Genomic DNA, 20,124 nt, shown 5'->3' with positions numbered 1-20,124 from the left:
GGAAGAGCGATTAGGATGTTTTTAGAGGACGAGGATGAGTTTGCGATGATAGCAGAGAATCTCTTCACTGATTTAGATGCAGAAGATAAGGGAAAGATCCGCAAGAGTGAAATTCGCAATGCTCTTGGTCACATGGGAGTTGAGATGGGTGTTCCTTCCATTTCAGGTTTGCTTTAAATCATTTTTCTTCCTTACTTGATTATGGAATTGTTTCTAGTTCCTAAATGGTGAGAGTACAAAGAAACAGTGTCAAATAGACTTGTTAATGTTTCACCTTAATTTTAAATATATAGTTTTCTTCCTTGTGCTACTTAATGTCCTTATTCACTTGTAAACTTAAACAACCCTTTTATTTCTCTATTATTTTTTCGGGAATTCGGATGATTTTGTTCTAAAGCCTCCTCATTTATCCTAGGATTTTAAATCTCTGGCCAACCGTAGCCTACTATAGTGTTAATCTGTTGTTCTGTACATGAAAATGCTCTTGATTTGATAAAGATGATAGTTGGGTAACTGTGATTGATCAGAGTTTCCTCTACTGAACACCATCTTGAAGAAACATGGGGCAGATGGAGAAGAAGAATTGGGCCAAGCGCAATTTGCATTGTTACTTCAGTGTGTTCTACAAGATCTAGAAGATGCCTTGTCTGAAAAGCGTGTTGTTCTCGTCCAGAACATCAGGATCGTTGATGGTTCCAAGCTAAGCAGGGTATTTTATGTTCACATCTCTAGGACTTTGTTATTTTGTCTTAACTTTTACTTTGTGATTTTTTTTTTTTTTTTTCAAAAAGCATATTTTTGTGAAGTTCTCAACAAAATTCCCAACTTAAAACGTAACAATACTAGTGGATATTTAACATATCAGGAATAAGATGAATTTGCCATTTGCTTAAAATTTTTATGGCATATCAGGAATAATATATTTTGGAATTCATAAGCAGTGATTAATTATATGGCAACTCTTTGTGATAATTTGCAGCTATTGGCTGATGAGAAGCAATTTAGCAATGTTGTAGAGAAGATACTGCAGGAAAAGCAGGGGGGAAAAGATAGCTCAGGGGTTGCACAACTGGTGAGGAGTTTCCTTGAGAAAAACGGATCAGAGTTGGGTTTGCCACCATATGAAGCCAACGAGGCTGTTGTTCTTCTGTACGATTCGATCTTTACTGAAATAGGGAACAATAAGACTGCTTCGGCAGTTGATAGGGATGAACTTTTCAATCTTACAAAGGGGATTCTCGAGAAATTCGCAGAGCAGCTAGAAGCCAATCCTGTGTATCATGGTCTTGCTCAGTGAAAGAGAGACAAGTTGGTGGTGTCCTGCATACAAAATCCGCATTGGCAGAGCTTGTTGTTTGTCCTGAGAATCTACTTAGTTTTTTCCGAGGATCCCTTTGTATTATCATAAATTCAGATGTTCTCCCATAATCCATATATATTCCGAGGATCCCTTTGTATTATCATAAATTCAGGTGTTCTCCCATAATCCATATATATACTAGCTAGTATGAAGAGAAGCATATATTGTAATCGGTTAGTTTGATACATGCCCTTCTTAAAATTCTTCTCTATACTGTTTACTGATCGTATGGATATAATACAAACAGAATTGAGCTTTTGATACAAAGAAAAACTTTTGAAAACAAAATGAAATCACATATTGGTCCGGTTTACTTTAAGGAAGTGAGTTGTGTAATTTACATTTTTCTCTCATTGTTTTTTCTTGGCTGCTTGGTATGATGCATAGGCTATAGAGTATCTTAGTGGGATTTTTACTTTTGACCCTATGCGACAAAAGGTGATCATTTTATGATGAAATGCTTCAGACGATGGAGATTTTTTCTGTTCATAGTGTGGTAGGTCCAAAGGTTCCAATTACTTGCATATGTTCGAGGCTGGAATTTCATTGGATGCTATAAAAAGCCCGAGGGCTCCTCTTGGACTCTGCATGAGGTGCTATAATTCCATTGTCTCAAGATTCAATGCAGCCATTATTTGATAAGATTGTTGCTTCTGTAAAATTTCAAGTGGAAATTAGGCACAATGAAAAGAGAACAAAACTTCTCCTAGAGAAACAGAGAAGAATGAGGGAGGATTCTGTATTGGATAAAATATAGGTAAATATTGGATTCTAGTAACAAAAAATGGACTTTCTCTCGCAAAGTCTTCTCACCGATAGGGTCAGGTTTTGACCGTTGTATTTAATAAAACTTTTATATGAAAGTTTAAATTTAGCAAAAAAATTGAAATATTATAAGAATAGCAAAATTTTCTATCATTTATAGTACAAAATATGATATCATTATGATAATTACCATGTCATTTTTACTATATTTATAATATTTTAAAAATTTTGCTAAATTTCAACTGAAGGTATGAAATTTTGCTATATAGTGTAATTACTTCACATCCGGTTGAGAAAGTATATAGAACCGATAAATTCTTATTTAAATCCCACGATTGATAATAGAAAATTACCGGTAGTTTATTTTTTCTGATCTTACTGAAAAAACTCAAAAAAAAAAAAACAAAAACCTTAAAAACATCTCTTAAAAACATGCTTTCTCTACGGTGAGACCTCTTTAAAAAATTCACTGTGGGACACCTTGTTTTAACCGAATCACTTTTTCAATAGTCATATTTACAGAGAGAAAAGTTCTGTGCGACGCGCTGTAAATTTTTAATATGGATATGCACAGATTTGACCATTAAAAACTCAATCTAACGGTCAAAATAAAGTGTTCAACTTGTGAGTTTTTTTAAGAGATCTCCCCGTAAAAGCTCCCTAAAAACATTTTTAGAGTATTGATTCAAGCACATATGGACACAAATACAATGCAAGAGGGTATGATCAAGATCGCATTGCAAAAAGTGCACTTGAAAAGCGCGCTATGCTACTTGCACGAGTCACTAACAAACCAGAAAAAGCTGTAAACTGTCTGTTTTTTAGTTTTTACTAGTTTTGCCCCATTTTGGGTTTACCAAAAAAGGCAACTTGGAAAGGCTCAATAGGAAATGCGAATATGTCCCATTGCTAACGTTGGAATTTCCTCAGCCAATTGCCAAAAGTCACTCTCAATCCAAGCACCTTTTGGGTTCTCATTTCCCTTCCACGTAACGAGATGGGATCCCCTTGTTTACTTGGCGAACCTTATTCCTCAAAAGTTTTAGCCACGATAGACATTATCCGCCTGCAAATTTGAGCCACTAATCTGTTGTGAATAGCCAAAGCCCACCATCGACGTGCCCAACGGTTTTCACACTTCTCCATCGAAGAGATAATACCATATATGCATGTAGCGCTTTCATTGAGATATAAAGAGGATCTACACATCTCAATTCATTTAAAATGTGATGGAACAGTCTGATAGCTAACTGAAATATAGACCTTAGAAGATGGAAACACGACTTTTGAATTAAGGGCAGAACTAGAAATAAGTGAGGATTGACGGATATATATTTTCATAATATTTTTTATATATTTTAAAATAATATAACTCTATATTGTGAGAGGAAGGACGAGCATATAATTTTTAACTTTTCAGAAAAGTCATGCAAACTGTAAAAGTTCGATGAATATCATATAAAATTAAAAAAAATTAACAAAGAAAATTAGTCAGAGTGGTCGCATCAGTCATGCGTAGCTCCACTCCTGCTTGGAATATTCCCTACTGAATATCCATAACAAGAGAAGGAATTGATAATGAGTTTTGATCATGCGAGTTGAGAATTGTGATAAGTGTCATGCTTTTAATAGTCATATACTGATACTATACCCGTTTTATCACGACATTTATCTTTGAATAATCCTATTCAACCTGTCGGGATCAAATGAGGCTCTCTTGTGAGAGAACCCGACCAACACCGGCTGATTAAACAACGTCTCTCTCTCTCTCTTTCCAATTTTGTGATAAAGATAATGGCATGGTTAATTTGTCACCATCATAAGGAGCAGGACCACAAGTAGTGATATTAAATGGGCTATCCTGCCATGGCAGTATGAGAATTGTCTGACGAATTCACATCTGCTCAAAAGAGGACAACAAGGACAGCAACCTAAAACCAACCACAAATAGTTGACTATAAATTCTTTTTCTGAATAATTCTCAGATGATTTCTTTATTGGATGCCAAAGAATCCAAGAGCAAGAAATGAATGTAAGGTTCACCCTCCCACTTTGCATTGCTCAACAGTCAATACTCACCCCCTAACTCGTGGTCCTCAAATTATGGCAAAGTGATGTAATCCAAAGACTAATTCACAATGAAAAGGGAAAACAATTACTCATAGCTGAACAATGAATTAGCTGAGGAAAATGATATGAAAAGGATACAAGGCGAAAATTATGCTATCCTTAAGGCAGCAACATGCTCCAAAAGGCAAAAGCTAAAAACGATTGGGAGCACAAGAGCTTCCCTTATACATTATCACCATATTCAGAACGGGAGATCAACTTAACTGCTCAAACTAATAACTGCCCATAACCATAAGCAATTCTCTGAGAAACGTGATATTATTGAATAAACTATATCTTCCATTTTCTTGAAGCAAATATTCATCCGCCCATGAACTACTTCATTCTTTGCCATCGGCAGCACGTAGCGAGCCAAGTTGAACCGGCGCTTGGGTTCCCACCACCTTTGATGACCCATAAATAGACAGGTCAACACCTTGTGTCTTCTCTTTCTCAATCTGTTCTTTGATCCAGAAGTATGTAATTCTCAGCCCATCCTGAAGAGTAGCCATAGTTGGAATTAGTTTTCTCTTCCCTTAATATTCACTGTTAACTTTTGATTCCCAAAGAAATCCAACTTTAAAACATGGTTGATGTACAAAGGAATAGCAGGGAAAAGAAATTACCTTCAACCTCATGGTTGGAGCCCAACCAAGTTTTTCTTTGATCAGTGTGTTGTCGGAGTTACGACCACGGACACCCTCAGGACCAGGGATGTGGTGGATAGGGAGCTTCTTGTCCTCAAAGCTAAGAACAATCTCAGCCATTTCATTCATGCTAACCATTTCGTCACTTCCAATATTTACTGGCTCACGGAAGTCAGACTTTGTCAACCTGAACAAAGTCATCAATATCAGAACTTGTAAACCCCCGAGAAAAGAATGAAGCAATTTCAGAACGAGGCCAACTGCCAACTAAAAGAATTGGCAATGCATTGTAATGGAACTTAGTCAGAAATGCAAAATGGTGCATACACAGAAAATATTATGCACAAATATTACTTTTGAGGCAGACACAATATTTTTCTAACAATTAGAAGTGCTTGTTGGCATCATAAAAGTATGTATTTGGAAAGAAAATACATTGCTCGTCAACACATCTGACATAAACTTCTACCAAATTAAAAGAGCCTCCAACCAAGTGACATCAATAAAAGTTCAACATTTTGTTCGGAATAACTAAGGAGATGTTTCAACCGTTACTAAAGAAACCAAATTCAACATGGAGTTGACAGAAAATAGAACATCAATATTACAGGTCAATAGTATTTCAACATCCATAAATCTGAACAGAAATAGCTTAAATGAAAACAAACAAACGAACAAAACAGGAGTACTAGTTAATCAGCGAATGCTTACCTAAGGACACCTTCAACACATTCATCAATGAAGGTAAAGGATCGTGTCTGAAGTCCGTCTCCCCACATCTCAAACTTATCAGTAGAGGTGATAGCCTTTCTGCAAAAGGCAGCAGGAGCCTTCTCCCTCCCGCCTATATGACAGATAATATAAACACATCAAGAATCAGAAACTAACAAAGTTTAGCTCGAATGATTCTTTCGCAAAACTACTTTTCAATCATGAACTTTACCTTTCCATGTTCCAAAAGGACCATAAATGTTATGGAAGCGTCCAACACGGCACTCAATTCCAAAATCCTTGGTGTAGTGCTTGCACAACTCCTCAGTTGCAAGCTTCTCTAATCCATAAGCATCTTGAGGCTAAAACAACATTAAGAAAGCAAATTCATCAAGATAAATCCACAACTTACATTTTAGATACCAACAAATCAAACATTTAATAACATTAACCAGCGATAGAATTACAAACAAACCTCAGCAGGCCACGCATCAGACTCCTTCAAGCTCACATTAGTCTCCAGTTGTTTGAACTCGGGGTAAATACAAGCACTGGAGGCATAGAAAAACCTGCCAAAAACACAAACGTCAAACATTTGAAAACGGTGAAATCACAATCCAAGTCACCGCCTAAAGCACATGATCAATGAACTCACTAATCAAAAAGAAGAAAAAAAATCTTAAAATTCACAACTCAAGCGAAGTCGATTAGAGGCTGCAAACCTTTTAACACCACTGATCCTGGCAGCTTCAAGCATGTTGAAGCTAATCATGGTGTTGTTATACATGATTACAGAGTGATTGGACTGGATAAAGCCCATCCCACCCATATCAGCAGCAAGGTTGAAGACATGGTCAACATCTTTGGTAACCTTTAAGCAATTGTCCATCACCCTAAGGTCAACAAGATGGAACTCATGGCAGAACATGTCTTCTGTCATGTGCTCGTTCTTCTTCCAATCGGAAGCGATAATGTAATGGCCCTCGCTCTTCAAACGCCGGGCAATGTGGGAGGCTATAAATCCGCCTGCCCCGGTGATCGAAATCCGGAGCTTTTCTGATGGCCAGTAAGGCTCCCTCTCAAGGTTCTCATAGGTGTGAGCACCATAGTCAGTTCCACCAGTGCTTCCCATTCTGCAGTAACGTTAAATCATCATATCAGACAAGCATTAAAGGGTCAAATTTTACAGATTTTACTAATGGGCAAAAAGAAAAATCAACACCCCTGATGTAAAAATAAACAACGCCAAAGGACACTGCTGCTAACAAAGGGACGACACTTCTACCACATCAGAATACCAACCATCTAATTGAAATCCTAATCTCAACTTGTTGCAGTAAAATGATTTCTTTTTCCTGTAACCACCAAAGGGGATAAAAAAAATATAAAAAAAAAAGGAACGAAGAGATTTAACGGGTAGATAATCAGTATAAAGGCAAATAACAGCATAAAAATACGACCTTTTCATGAAATTGACAACACGACGCAGTAGAAAGTAGATAAGAACTGCAAATTAATATGTCAAAATGAATTAACATATTCCAGAAGCAAAAGAAGTCATTAAAGTAGAAAAAGGGGGAGGAAAGACAATATCTTGTGAATATGCCAAATTCAAATACCCATCTCAAAGTACATAAAACAATTTTTGTAAAAAAATTAAACTTTACAAGCGTATATGAAAATATGTTTACCAGGAGAACCTAGTATAAATGTCGAGCATATATAATGTGACCCAGAAAGCCATTACGCAAGAAGCTTTAAAGAAACCATTGTATATATATACATACAAATTTATTAATGTATGTAAGTATACATTATATATTAGAAAACAAGAAAACCCAGATGGGAATTTTACCTGTGAAACGTTAAAAGTCGGGTCTTTGGAAGCGAAGAGAAGAAGAAGAAGATAACCAGAGAGGGCAAGTTTAGTTGAGTTGAGACTTGAGAGGAGGTGATTGAATGGGAATGGATTCAAAGCCTCCAATGGGCTTTCCTATATATAGACAGACTTTGTTGAGAGGAGGAAGAGCAGCCAAACAAGGCCGTTGTTTGGTAAGAGGATTCATATCCTAATTTAACTCATAATTTATAAGTTGTTATGTATTTTTTTTCATAAAAAATATATATAAATTAAAAATAATTTTAATTTTATGATTTTAATTTGTGCACCAAACGTTGACTTCGTTCATTTTATCGATTTGAGTTTTTAATTTTATCACATTTAATTTTTTTTGTTATAGTAAAAAAAAATTTAAAAATATTACGTCTCAACTCAAATTAAAAACTCAAATTTGGGAAGTGAACTGTATTATTGCTTGCAATCTCAAATTCAAGAGAGAGAAAAAAGAGGAGAGAGAGCTCCACTTCCGTAGGAAAATTACAATAATTAGAGAGAGAGAGGGGAACAGTACGGAGTACCGAAGGAAAGAAAAAAGTGTTTCCTTTTGTGTTGTTTCGTGGTTGGACCATCTCGGTACATTTTTCTTAAAATTGGACTTTGTATATATATTTTTTTCCTTTTTTATGGATTTTTTTTTCTTTATTTGGTTCCGTGAACTCTTTCATTTTGGCATAGAATCTTTGGAGAAATATTCCTCCTCTCTCTCTCTTATTTTTCTTTTCTTGAATAAGAAATAGGGAATTTCCTTTTGATGTATATTGCATAGTAACGTGTAAATAGTCCTGTTAAGCAAAAAGAGAGAGAAAAAAAAAAAGGGTAAAAACTCGAATGTTTATGGAAATAATTATGGGGACACTGGCGCAACTGGCACTATGAAATAATAATAATGAATAAAGATTCCTGGTATTCTTTTTTCTGTTGAAAGGATAAATCCTGTTGTATAATGTCATGTGTTTCAACTTGAATAAAGATTCTATCAAATAAAAAACTTGAATAAAGAATTCAGTCTACAGGTAGACCTCACACAATTGAATAAAATTTTAAAACCTACCCAACTCCATTGTACCTTTAATATTGAGACTTTTTTTGGTACTACAACATACTTGTAGATTAAATTTTATGCTCGTTATATCTGAATAAAATTACGTAAAAATTAAAAAGTACGTAGATCTAACGATTAAAAAAATTTAATCTATCGGTACGCTAGGCGTACTAGATAACCTCCATATTATTTTTGTAAAAATCATTTTTTAAGGATAAAAATAAGAAAAAATAGAGAATTTATCTTTAAGAGTGTGTGAGTCTGGACTTTTATTCTTACTCTTAATAAATATCATTTTATTAGTATAATTATTTAACTAAAAAGATTATAAATCAAAAATAAAAGTAAAAATTTTGATCCATATATTTTTTAAGAAATATTTGTCAGATCACCCTAAAAATAATGTTTTAGGTACGAAAATGTATTGTCATTTTTTTGTAGTTTATTATGCATTTTGGACTCACTGAGGAATCCCCTGGGATTTAGCTAGGGCCCAAACGCGATGGGGCCTATCACGTGTGGAAAAGAGAAGATTCGGGGAAAGAGGATAGAAAAATGCAAGGCCCATCATGGTGGGACCAAATGAAATTACTCCGAAATTGCTTGTCACTTGATCTTTCCACACTTACCATTATCATATATCAATCTATAATTCTGTTTCATTATTGGAAATGATTTTTAGTTAGTGCACTTTTTCTCTCAATCATTAATCATCTAATCTAGCTTTTGTCACTTGAAATATCATCAATTCGTCCCTTGACCTCTTCTTTCTGGCTCATCATAGTAAAAATTTTGCATCTTCGCATTGAAAAATCAATTTTCCCCTTAAGAAGAAAAAAAAGTTAATCCCCTAAAAAAATTTGTTAAATCAATTTGAGTCCCCACATCCCCCTCCAAAACACACACATACTTTTTTTTTTGCATATATAAAAGATATTCATTCAACACAAATCAAATAAAGAAACAAACAGACATCTAGCGAATATAGCAACATCTACAAACACAAAGACAAAAATAAAAAATAAAAAATAAATTGCACAGGCTTAGAAGGAATAAACAAAGGAAGAAAGAGGGAAAGAACAAAAAAGATAAGTTGGCTTAATTTGGTAGTGCTGTAGATTTTAAAAAATTTATTTTTAGCTGTGCTGAAGGAAAAACCAGTTGTAATAAAAAGCAGGTGAGTGTTTAGTAAACAAATTATAATAGTTGCGCTCGTTCTAAAATCAGTATAATAGCGTTTGGTAAATTATGAGGTTGAATTGAGGTGGATAGTTAAAAATTATGACTATATACTATAATATAATATATATATATATAATTATTGTGACGACCCTCCTAGGCGGCCGTCATTGTAGCTGAATTTTAACTTGTACTTACTAAAATTTTCTTAGAATTTGCGGAACATTTTTAAAATAAAATAAAAAATCTTATAGTAACATATACTATGAATTGCTTTCTTGATCGAAACATTCAAACCTTAATATATATATATGATTCTCAAAACATGTAGATATATCTATATGTATATACCTACTATTTAAATCCTGCTTACTAATAGCCATAATCCACAAAACCATTTAACATATAGTTTCAGAATAATAATTAGCAAAACTATTTGTAACATAAAATTGATTGCAGAAATATTTGCGAGCGGTATCCATTTCCCGGCCTCCACATCGTTCGTCCACTCGTCATCAGTCCATCAGACATTATATGCTGGTTGCTTACCTACAGTATAAACATTCTACAATGAATTTTCGCTCAGCAAGTAGGAACTATCTCTCGCAAAAATAACTGTAAGTTCACATGAATAAATATGCATGAACTGATTATGCTTAATTATGATGTTTTATCATAGTCTTATTATCTTATCTTATCTTATCTTTCTTACTGATGGGCCCGAGTGCTCGTACCACTTGGCGCAATTATCGGGACGTGAGGGTTTGCAAGGTCCCCCATGACACCGTGATTATAACTGAACTGAACTGAACGCCTCCCTCTCAGAGGACATTATTATTATTTTTTTCTTCTCCCTTGGGAGCCTGAGTTACCTCCCTCTTAGAAGCTGGTACGGCACTCAACTGAGATTATTCTTATAAGTTCTTCTTGACTTATTAAGGTGTATGAAATATGACATAGCATAGCATACCATAACATGAAATGTACTCAAACACATATAATTAGTGTGCACTGCTTAAGTGTATGCAGCATGACATAGCATCGCATACAATACTGAAAGCATAAACATGCATATATAACATATGTAACTTTTTCTTTAAAATCTATTCATATTGTAGGCGAGATTCCTACTTACTTGATTTACAGAGCTAGAATTCACTTTTCGCCAAACAGCCTAGTCTCTTACTTGCTTACTTCTGAAAATGAACACTCATTAAGAGTGTGAGATTAACTGTCGTTTGCTATTCTATTTTAGCAACTTATGAAGAAAAATCTAATCCTTTCCTTAAGGCATGTATTCCTCTAATTTACTAAAGGATAATAAGGATTAATTTATTAAATCCTCAAAATCTTATTTTCCTTAATTGACATTAACATCTATTTGCCTAGATTGAAAATCAATTACCCAATCTAGTAATTTATCCTCTATAATCTACCTCATTGGACTTGTTATACCATTAAGGCCCAATTCGGCCTTGAACTTATTCACGGCGTTCTAACTCTTAGGCCGTTGAAATTTAAACTCAAACGGGGTCTTTTGAATAAATGCAAGCGTTGAACCCACATCCAATCTTTGAAATCCTAAGGTCCCATCGCATTGGGCTCGTTGGGCCGTCGGGATGATTTGCTCGATAAACCATTAAATTCTTTAAAAGAAAGCATTTTTCTTGAAGACTTTCTTTACGAATACTTTTGTTAAAACGAGGTTTAATACCATAGTATTTTGCTGAAATCACATATCGGGTTCTTTGATAATTTTTTGTTAAAAACCAACACTGTGTCAGTTTTATTTTGTTAAACCATGCAGTTTCTGAAATCTGCATTTTACTGCATCTTAGAGTCGGATTTCAAAATTTTGTTATTCGCAACAATTCTTCGTCTCGTTGAGATCTAAAATTATCGTTTTTGGTGAAAGTTGAAATTCAGCCTCTAAAGGCCTCGTTTGGTTGAAAACAGTGGCTGTTGTGTTTTTTTTTTTTTTTTTTGCTGTAGGAAATGTTGTAGCAATGTTTTTAAAATGCTGTAGGAATGCTATAACAATGCTGTAGCAATTTTTGAAACTGTGTTGGACAGTCTGTCCGTTTTTGTAAAAATGGCTTCAAACTTACTTTTAGAGTTAAATTTGGGTTTTGTCATAGTCACAGAAAACGTTCAAAACATCAAGAGCTATACGTTTAAACTTAAAAATACTGAAAAATCTCGCTCTAGGGTCCTCATTTTCGTGTTCAAAGTAACCGGAAAAATTTTCTTCCAACCCAAAATAAGTAACTTAAACCAAACATAAGCATACCAAATAATCCTAATCAAACGAACCTCAAAACTCACAAAACCAACATAAAACTCACACACCCTTATTACAACTCATCTCCTTAAGAACCACAAATTACATCCATAAATTAAAGCTTAAAGTTGGCTAGAAAATAATGGAGAAAAGTTTAAGAACTTACCCTTGAAGAACTCTCTCTCTTGAAAACCCTTGAGATGAATGTTTCTACATTTCAAACTTTACTAACACGTGAGAAATAGAGGATTTACAGTTTATACCCTTGGAGAAATGCTTGACTAGAGTCCTCCTAGAATCCTTTGATCTCCTTCTTCTGCCTCTATTGCTTACTAGTGGTTTAAGGTTAGGAGAATAAGAGAAAATTTTTGAGAGAGTATGGGTGTAATGTGTGTGGCCGGTTTTGGGGTGGAGAGAAAATGAGAGGAGTAAAAAAAATGAGGCTTAGCTTATGATGGTTCCTTTTATAGACAAGTTGGTGATAATTTATTTAACCCCAATTCACTCCATTAATCAACCAAATTTTGGTTCAAATCTCCCATGCATGGCCGGTTATAGATGGAGAAAAGAATGAGTAAATATGCCATGATTTCCCCTTCAACTACTAGTATCACATCACCTTACCATGAAATCCTCTAGCACACTCAACTAGCCAAGTTTTGCTCTAATTTCACTATGCATGGCCGCCCAAGTGGAGAGAGAGAGAGAAAAATATAACCTATCCCCTTGTACTTTTGGCCACTCACTCAAATTTTTTCGTAAAACTGATCAAAATTATATTGACTGTAATTTTCTCATGTATATATATATTGCATGCTAATTCGTACTATGCTTGGAGATTCTTGGAATTAAAATTCTCAAACTGTATCTGTACTGGAAATTCTTCCGCTTTAAAGTACGGCGAGAATTTAATCGATCGAATTTACTTGATCGTAAAACATGTACTTAACATGAAATCTGCTATAGAATTTAGGAATACAATTGTTAATTCTGTAAATCCTACAGTCATAATATATTTTTTTACAGTAAAAATTCTTGACCTAAATACATCAATTGCATTATTTAAATTCCGAGATTTTCTTGGTCATTACAATTACAATATAATATATATTTATTATTATATTTAATATAATACAAAAAAACTATTATTATATAACATAATATAATTAAAAATTACAACTATATTATATTATAATATATTATAATATATTATATAATCATTATTATATTATAGTAAACAAATATATTATATAACCAATAATACACTATAATATATAATAATATTAGAATTATAAGATTATATTAATATTTAATTATATTAATTATTATAGTATTATTAATATACTAAATATAATTATATCAATACAATATAATATATAATATATTATAAAATAATAATTACAATATCATATTATAATTATATTATAATTATAATATCATATTATTAACATAATTATAATATTATCATAATATCATATTATATGATTAAATAATAATATTAGCGTTATTAATATAATTATGATATTATTTGTTATAATATTACTATTATATTATATTACGAGTCTGAATTTTAGATTGGAAAGATTTAGAATTTTAAATTTTATTAGGCGTATTATGGGTATTATAAAAATTTCATTAATTATACTATGTTGATTCCCACACAATCTAAAAGCTAAAGTTGTCTTTAGACTGCTTCTGATTTTAACTGTAAATTCTTGAAAAATTCTTCAAAAAACACATTTGAAGTGATTTACTAAATACTAAAATCAACTTCTACTACAAGCAGAAGCTGATTTTAGGAGGAAAAAGCAATCCCAAACTATGCCGTTATAAGAAATAGCAGATTGTGAGAATATTTCTGATTAAAAAGGGCGAATGTAATTTATGGTGAAATTTGGAAAAGGAGTTGTGTGGAATAATCCTCGAATCCCCTCGCTTCTATATCCAATAATAATGAAAATTTTATCAAATAAGAGTTGTAATATAGCAATTTCTTTGAAATATTTTAGAATAAAAAAGAGCAATTACAATGACAATCACGTTTATAGTACAAACCTACAAAGCAATTATTTTAATTATTTAGTTTTTTTTTGGCATAAAGTAATGATATTAGTTTTTAGAGAAAAAATCAAAAATACCACTATCACTTTATTTAAAAATAAATAAGTGAAAGAAAATAAAAGATCGACATTTGATAAGGGAGCCGAAAAGAGGTTTGGGCTTGTTTTACATAAGGGCCCGAGCCATGAACTTTTGGTTAAGGCTCAATTAGTCACATCTTTCGTTTCAACCCGCATTCGTAATTGGGTTTCATTTTGTTAGGATCGACTTTCTACCAAGTAGTCGTCTTCTTCCATCATCGGCTCTTCCCTGCGTCCGATCCAGAGCCTGAAACACCGAAGAAAAAACACCATTACAGGTTTTTTCTTTTTTACTTTTTATTTTCTTTAATTTTGTTTCCATGGCTGGATATTGTTCTTCTTAATTTGTGACATTTTATGAAGTTAATTTTGCGAATTGCAAAATAACTAATTATATAACAATATATTAAGAAAAAAATTCAGATCTTTGGGGTTTTGCAGAGATTTCCCAGTACGTTATCCTCTAATCTAATTCTTATCTTACTTGTTTTGATTAGTAGAAAATTTAAAACTCAGCCATTCAAATTTTTTTTTTTGGCTGTGATGGTTCTAATTGCAATAAATTCATTAAAAAAAAAAAACTACAAAATTATGATCGATAGTTACTCAGCTCACTGTATCTGAGGACTATCGCGCATTAGTAATTAAACGAAAAATTAAAATTTGTTTTCAGTTTTGGGTTTTGAATAATTGATTTGTAGCAACACATCCAAGGGGGAAAATGTAATTTTTTTTATTCTTTTTTATGATTGCTTGTAGTGGAATTTTGTTTCAGCGATATTAAATTGCTTGCGGGGAAAATTTAGGATTTCAGCTTAAACATTTGATTTAGCTGCGGAGAAACTCGGTAGAGGAAAGGAAAAGGAACTTTGAAATTTAACATCACAGGATAATATATACTGTTTTATGTAAAGTGTAGGATTAATACTCTGCCCCCCATTGTTTTCTCTTTTTGCTGCAGTTGAGAATTTTTAGCTTTAAATGGCGGGCAGAGCTCAAATTCAGACCAGCAACTCGGCTCTCATCGCCATGATTGCTGATGAGGTAGGGATGATGTAGTCTTCCGGATTTTGTGATTGAATCTGTTCTAGCCTTCTGGGATTTTATTCTTCGTGAGCATTAAAATTTAGTTGACAAGGAGAGGTACAAGTATAAAATTGACATTTGAAGAGCGATATTATGAGTTTGAGATCAAAGAGATATCATAGAGTTTGGTTTGAAAGTCAGTAACTTAATTTCATGTGAGAATTATTCACCGTACTCTGAGAAGTCATTTGTACTCTTTTAAGTTGCCTAGAATGGGAAGTGCGGAAATGCTGTCAGCAGCATTAGTTGATGTTATAGCAAACCACCATAAGATTGAACTTCCATATATTCATTCAAATGCTAAAAACAAATTGGTTCTCTTTTTTTTCCGTGTCTACTACTTTGTTTTGATGATTGCTAATTGTATAAAGCAATACTTTGATAGATTGGCTTAATCTTGTAGGATACTGTTACTGGGTTTTTGCTAGCCGGAGTGGGTAATGTTGACTTGCGGAGAAAGACAAACTATCTTATTGTTGATTCAAGTATGTTTTTAAGCTTCTTTCAACAATAGTTTTGTTCAAGTGGTACTTCTTGAGTTATCTATATGTTGCTATTTACTTTATTCTTCCTCCGGTACATATTTTGTAGGCAGGTACTGGGATCACAGGCTAAAATGTGGACATTTTTTTATTCACTGGATAAAATATTAGCGTTCCTCAGAAAATGTAGGGATTTTAAGTGTTTAGGAAACTCTTTAAACCATAAATCTTGAGTGAGTTATGCTGTTTATACATTGTGACATGGAGGGTTGGTTAAATCCTTCCATGCTAGCTTTTGGTGCCGACCTAGTGAAATATTTAGTGTGATAGACTCTGTATTGGGCTACTGGCTCTTCAGCAATGGCTGCGGCCAGCTTATAACCCCAAACCTATCGTCTCATCATACGATATCGAGCACACATTGCACGAGTTTAATTGTAAAAGTGGGCATTTGGCTCTTTCATTTTTTAGGGTATGGGTCTCTATCACGTTATAATGCATTCTTCTACCTTCTCCGGCAGAGCAAAACATAGACAGATATTCATATTCATCAAGTTGGCAGGTCCAAGTTGCTGAATATGACATCTCAGCTTTATAAAGAGTTAAAAGTAGATGGCTGGCTTTAATATCCTCGATTAACAGAGCTAAAAAAGAATACTGCAATTTATAGGTAACTACTAACTAATAAGGTGTAGGGTCCTGTTAAACTGGTCCTGGTATCATCGCTCTTTCCCCACTTCCTGAAGTTGATCTGACCAATTCCCTAGCCCTGATATTTAAGATCAAAAGTTTTATGTAGTAGGAGAAACCGGACAAATAGAGATTTTTGGAACAAAATTTGATTCACATATGATTACATTACTAATAATAGTACTTGTCTTTACTCAGAAACGACTGTGAAAGCAATTGAAGATGCATTCAAGGAGTTCACCACGAAGGAGGATATTGCTATTGTTATGATCAGTCAATATGTAAGTCCGTGTCACATACGTAAATTTATGCAATTTTTTATTACTGTTTCTTTCTTGGAGGCTAGATCCAAGTAGTTCCCCAATGCAACACTAAATTATAGCAACTTTATAATGTTTTTGGAACGCCTATTATTTCTTCATAACTAACTACCAGTTGTGAGAGACTATTCTGAAAGGCTAATTTGTATCTGTCAAAGCAGGTCGCGAACATGATAAGGTTCCTAGTTGACAGCTACAACAAACCGATCCCGGCCATTCTTGAAATCCCTTCCAAGGATCATCCTTATGACCCCTCTCATGATTCAGTTCTATCGCGAGTCAAGTACCTCTTCTCCACTGAATCCGTGGCATCTGGAAGACGTTGATGATACGCATGTTGTTCTCTTCATCGGATCCCAAACATCACCAAGCTTATAATATCAGCACATTCACTTGGCTTTAAGTCGCCCTTTGTATGCCGTTCCATTGACTGCCTTATCAAGTGATTTGATTTGTCTGCATATCTAAGATTCTTTTTGTGCCTATCTATAAATTATTTTGTGTCATTTTGGATTCTAGCTATCTTAAAAGAATAAAATTTGTCTCGTAAAGGACAAGTGCATCATTGAGCTAGTTGGTGTGATCCCTTTCATTCATTTTCTGGCTTTGTCGAGAATCTTACAGCCTTTATAAGCACATATCAATTTTCCTATTTCGGTATGTCTATGCAACCTGAGTTGGTGGGGTTTCAGATCTTATTTTTTATCTCAGAAGCACAAGATTATTGGAGTCCATCAAATGTAGCTATCTCAAAAAGTTGAAAGCAAATGAACGGATTAATAAGTTTTTTTTCTCTCTCTAATATTATATATTTCTTCATTCATACCCATGAGAATATGTCTAATAGTGTCTATAAATAATAATCATCATCTTCTTTAATTTTCCCCCCTCGGATTCAACAACTCTTGAGAAGATTTGAAAAATCATAAAAGGAAGATTAAAGTGTGCGTCACATGGGGAGTCTAGAATCCAGTGCAAGGACCACCAAAATGATTTTTTTTTTTTTTTGCTCGAAAGATTAGTATTTGTTTTTCTTTGTTATATCCACTCCATTTTGTTGACAATATTGTTAAATGGTAATCTCCATCTGATAAAAGACATACTTAGATGTTACAACAGAGGAAGAAAGTTCTTATACGTATCCAAATCATGTCCAACGTCCAAGGTTGATCATAGAGAAGTCTTTTAAGAAACATGATTTTTAAGATGTCTGGTCAACTCTATTATAATTTATAAACATTTTCCTACTTGTATATCTTTTGTTTTCTTTGCAAAAACCAAGAAAGATATTTGCTGTCCGCTATTTTTTTTCACCCTGTGGATAAGCACGAGTGAATCATCGTATGCCCAAGATACTAGTGGAAGAAGGCCAACTTGCAACAATTGACCTCTCCCAAGTTTCTGCTTTGCATATTTTCCAACTATAGTTGGTCCTGTTCCTAGGATTACAGTTAAGTAATAGTTTGTCCCTTTTATTTTTACCCGATGTCCATTTTAGGTCTAGTCAATAAAAGTCCATTTCGGATGATTTTATAAAATTATGTCGATATTTTCACATTTCTCGGATAACTTACGAGATTCATGTGACATCTAATGTAGATCTAGCTTTTTATTTATTTTCTCTCTTACAAAGGAAACATACACAGAGTATCACATTGAAACACGAGCAATTAAAAAAAACAAAAACAAAAAAAGGTACAAACTTTTGTTAGAACAGATCATCGCCCCGTTTGATTTATCCTGGTTGTGCTTGCTTTTTTTCTTCCTTTTCTGTATTGTCTAGATAAACAGTTACTCACAGGACCTAATTAGCACACTAACCAAGATAAGATATCACTGTCATGGAAGTTGGATTAGGAATTAATTTATAATTATTACCGGATAAGCTCAGAGGCAAATTAAAACAGAACAACCAGCCAATGGGCCACCACTTTTTCTTTTTCTCTTTTACCCTTTCTCTCTTTTCTTAATTATCCATTTTTCTTAATGATCAAGTCCCCTTTCCATAACTCTTTATATTAGAAATGACGATTCTTAAAGCATGTTTAGTTTACTAATTTGAGTTTTTAATTTGAGTTGAGATGTAATTTTATATGATAATTTTTTACTGTAATAAAAAAATTAAATGTGACTATATTTTAAAATTTTTTATTATAATAAAACTCAAATTTTAAACTTAAATTAATAAAATAAACAGAATTTTAATATATAAATAATAATTCTGGTGCTCTTTCTCTAGTGGGCAATCTTTGTCCAAAAGTTCTCGAATTAATTGTTTGTTTTCTTTCGGAAAAGGTCCAGGATGCCCTTTTAATTATATTTCCAAAATTTTGCTCTCCCAAAAAATGCCAATCTCTGATCTATTTCGCATTGCAGGAATAAAATCAATCTCCTGACAAGAACATTAAAGAAAAAATAATTTTTTTTTTTTAAAGACAAGTGGAACTTTAGCATTAAATAATTTTATGTAATTTCCCTATTTCTTTGATATAAGTGCCTTGAAAGAAGATTTTAAGATAGGTCCCACAGACAGCGTGGCCCACCAAAATGTGTGGGCCAAGTTTAGTATTTATCCACAATTGGTCAAAGGAAACGCCGCATTTCATGGGAAGCTATCCGAATGGGATTGGGAACCGTTGGGCCAGTTTTGTTGGAGAACCTTGTCTCTTCCCTATTCTCAGTCATTCCTATCAAACACATGACCGGCCAACTCGAAAGCTGCTTTTGCTTTCTTTGCAAATTGAAATAGCGGCAGAGTCTGGAATTTTGTTCAGTGGACCCTGATTAAACTAAAACTTTAATGTAGTAATTTTTTACCTTTGTTTATTTATTTTCTTTCTTTTATGCTATATGAATTAAGCTTCTAATAATGTTAGTTTTTTCTTTAGAATTAATGGAGTAAAATTTAATATTTGAAGTCTAAAAACTTGTATATTTATATTATAGTACAGTTGATTTCTTTAAAAAAACTATGCAGAAATGACAATTAACAAAATTTGGATCAATAAATACTAAATTTTTATAATTTATCTTTTCTTTCAATTTTTTTTTATTAATACATGTTCTTGCTAAAATATATATATATACTTAGATAGTTGTGTGCCCTATTATTTGTTTACTTTGGTTTTAAATTTGAAATAATGGGTACAAGTAATAATAATAATAATAATAATAATAATAAGATATAATGATAAGCAAAACTAATCGTATCTTACATCTATAAAAGATCCGTTCTTGGCTCTATTGTTCACTTATTGGTCGTTCAAAACGACTCAAAATTTGTTTCTTATTTTCTTTTATTTTCAACATTTAAAATAAAGAAAAGTACATGATTTATCATGGCCTATTATTTTTATTTGTGTCATTTTAAATTTCTAATTTTTTCCATAAATTTTTTTCAATTACTTTATT

The 20,124-nt window shown here is 33.2% G+C and overlaps 3 protein-coding genes across 5 annotated transcripts in view; 2 read left to right on the top strand and 1 right to left on the bottom strand.

Annotated features, from left to right (window-relative positions):
- Nucleotides 1-1,663, top strand: part of LOC21407316 — a 2,503-nt gene extending 840 nt beyond the window's left edge. The window contains exons 3-5 of the mRNA XM_024169419.1: nucleotides 1-166; nucleotides 528-709; nucleotides 980-1,663. Coding sequence (XP_024025187.1) covers nucleotides 1-166; nucleotides 528-709; nucleotides 980-1,297 — 666 coding nt within the window. The 3' untranslated portion in view covers nucleotides 1,298-1,663. The remainder of the gene's footprint in view (nucleotides 167-527; nucleotides 710-979) is intronic.
- A 2,563-nt stretch (nucleotides 1,664-4,226) lies between these two features.
- On the bottom strand, nucleotides 4,227-7,634 carry LOC112092678 (GDP-mannose 3,5-epimerase 2). 3 transcript variants are annotated; one of them, XM_024169380.1, is made up of 7 exons: nucleotides 7,448-7,634; nucleotides 6,315-6,725; nucleotides 6,068-6,161; nucleotides 5,825-5,954; nucleotides 5,593-5,725; nucleotides 4,861-5,068; nucleotides 4,227-4,731 (listed from the first exon to the last, which is right to left on the bottom strand). In XM_024169380.1, exons 2-7 carry the CDS (start codon nucleotides 6,722-6,724, stop codon nucleotides 4,576-4,578), a joined length of 1,131 nt encoding a protein of 376 aa, XP_024025148.1. In that variant the 5' UTR covers nucleotide 6,725; nucleotides 7,448-7,634; the 3' UTR covers nucleotides 4,227-4,575. The 3 variants fall into 3 exon arrangements, with proteins under 3 accessions (XP_024025148.1, XP_024025147.1, XP_024025149.1); XM_024169379.1 differs by lacking the exon at nucleotides 7,448-7,634 and adding an exon at nucleotides 7,053-7,077; XM_024169381.1 differs by lacking the exon at nucleotides 7,448-7,634 and adding an exon at nucleotides 6,895-6,926.
- Nucleotides 7,635-14,219: 6,585 nt separating this feature from the next.
- On the top strand, nucleotides 14,220-17,309 carry LOC112092687 (V-type proton ATPase subunit F-like). The gene is made up of 5 exons (XM_024169426.1): nucleotides 14,220-14,413; nucleotides 15,097-15,179; nucleotides 15,625-15,706; nucleotides 16,592-16,674; nucleotides 16,875-17,309. Exons 2-5 carry the CDS (start codon nucleotides 15,117-15,119, stop codon nucleotides 17,037-17,039), a joined length of 393 nt encoding a protein of 130 aa, XP_024025194.1. The 5' UTR covers nucleotides 14,220-14,413; nucleotides 15,097-15,116; the 3' UTR covers nucleotides 17,040-17,309.
- Nucleotides 17,310-20,124: the final 2,815 nt, after the last annotated feature.

This window comes from Morus notabilis, unplaced genomic scaffold, assembly GCF_000414095.1.
Source record: "Morus notabilis unplaced genomic scaffold, ASM41409v2 Scaffold205, whole genome shotgun sequence".
NCBI classification, from domain to species: Eukaryota; Viridiplantae; Streptophyta; class Magnoliopsida; order Rosales; family Moraceae; genus Morus; species Morus notabilis.
This window is presented reverse-complemented; position numbering and strand designations above follow the sequence as displayed.

Excerpts from the sequence above, each read along its gene's own strand:
- LOC112092687 (XM_024169426.1), top strand. The coding sequence starts at position 15,117 with ATGGCGGGCAGAGCTCAAATTCAGACCAGCAACTCGGCTCTCATCGCC. Across the intron at positions 15,707-16,591 it reads CTATCTTATTGTTGATTCAA|AAACGACTGTGAAAGCAATT; the intron begins GTATGTTTTTAA and ends GTCTTTACTCAG. Across the intron at positions 16,675-16,874 it reads TTGTTATGATCAGTCAATAT|GTCGCGAACATGATAAGGTT; the intron begins GTAAGTCCGTGT and ends CTGTCAAAGCAG.
- LOC112092678 (XM_024169379.1), bottom strand. Across the intron at positions 6,162-6,314 it reads AGGATCAGTGGTGTTAAAAG|GTTTTTCTATGCCTCCAGTG; the intron begins GTTTGCAGCCTC and ends TGTTTTTGGCAG. Across the intron at positions 4,732-4,860 it reads CTCCAACCATGAGGTTGAAG|GATGGGCTGAGAATTACATA; the intron begins GTAATTTCTTTT and ends GCTACTCTTCAG.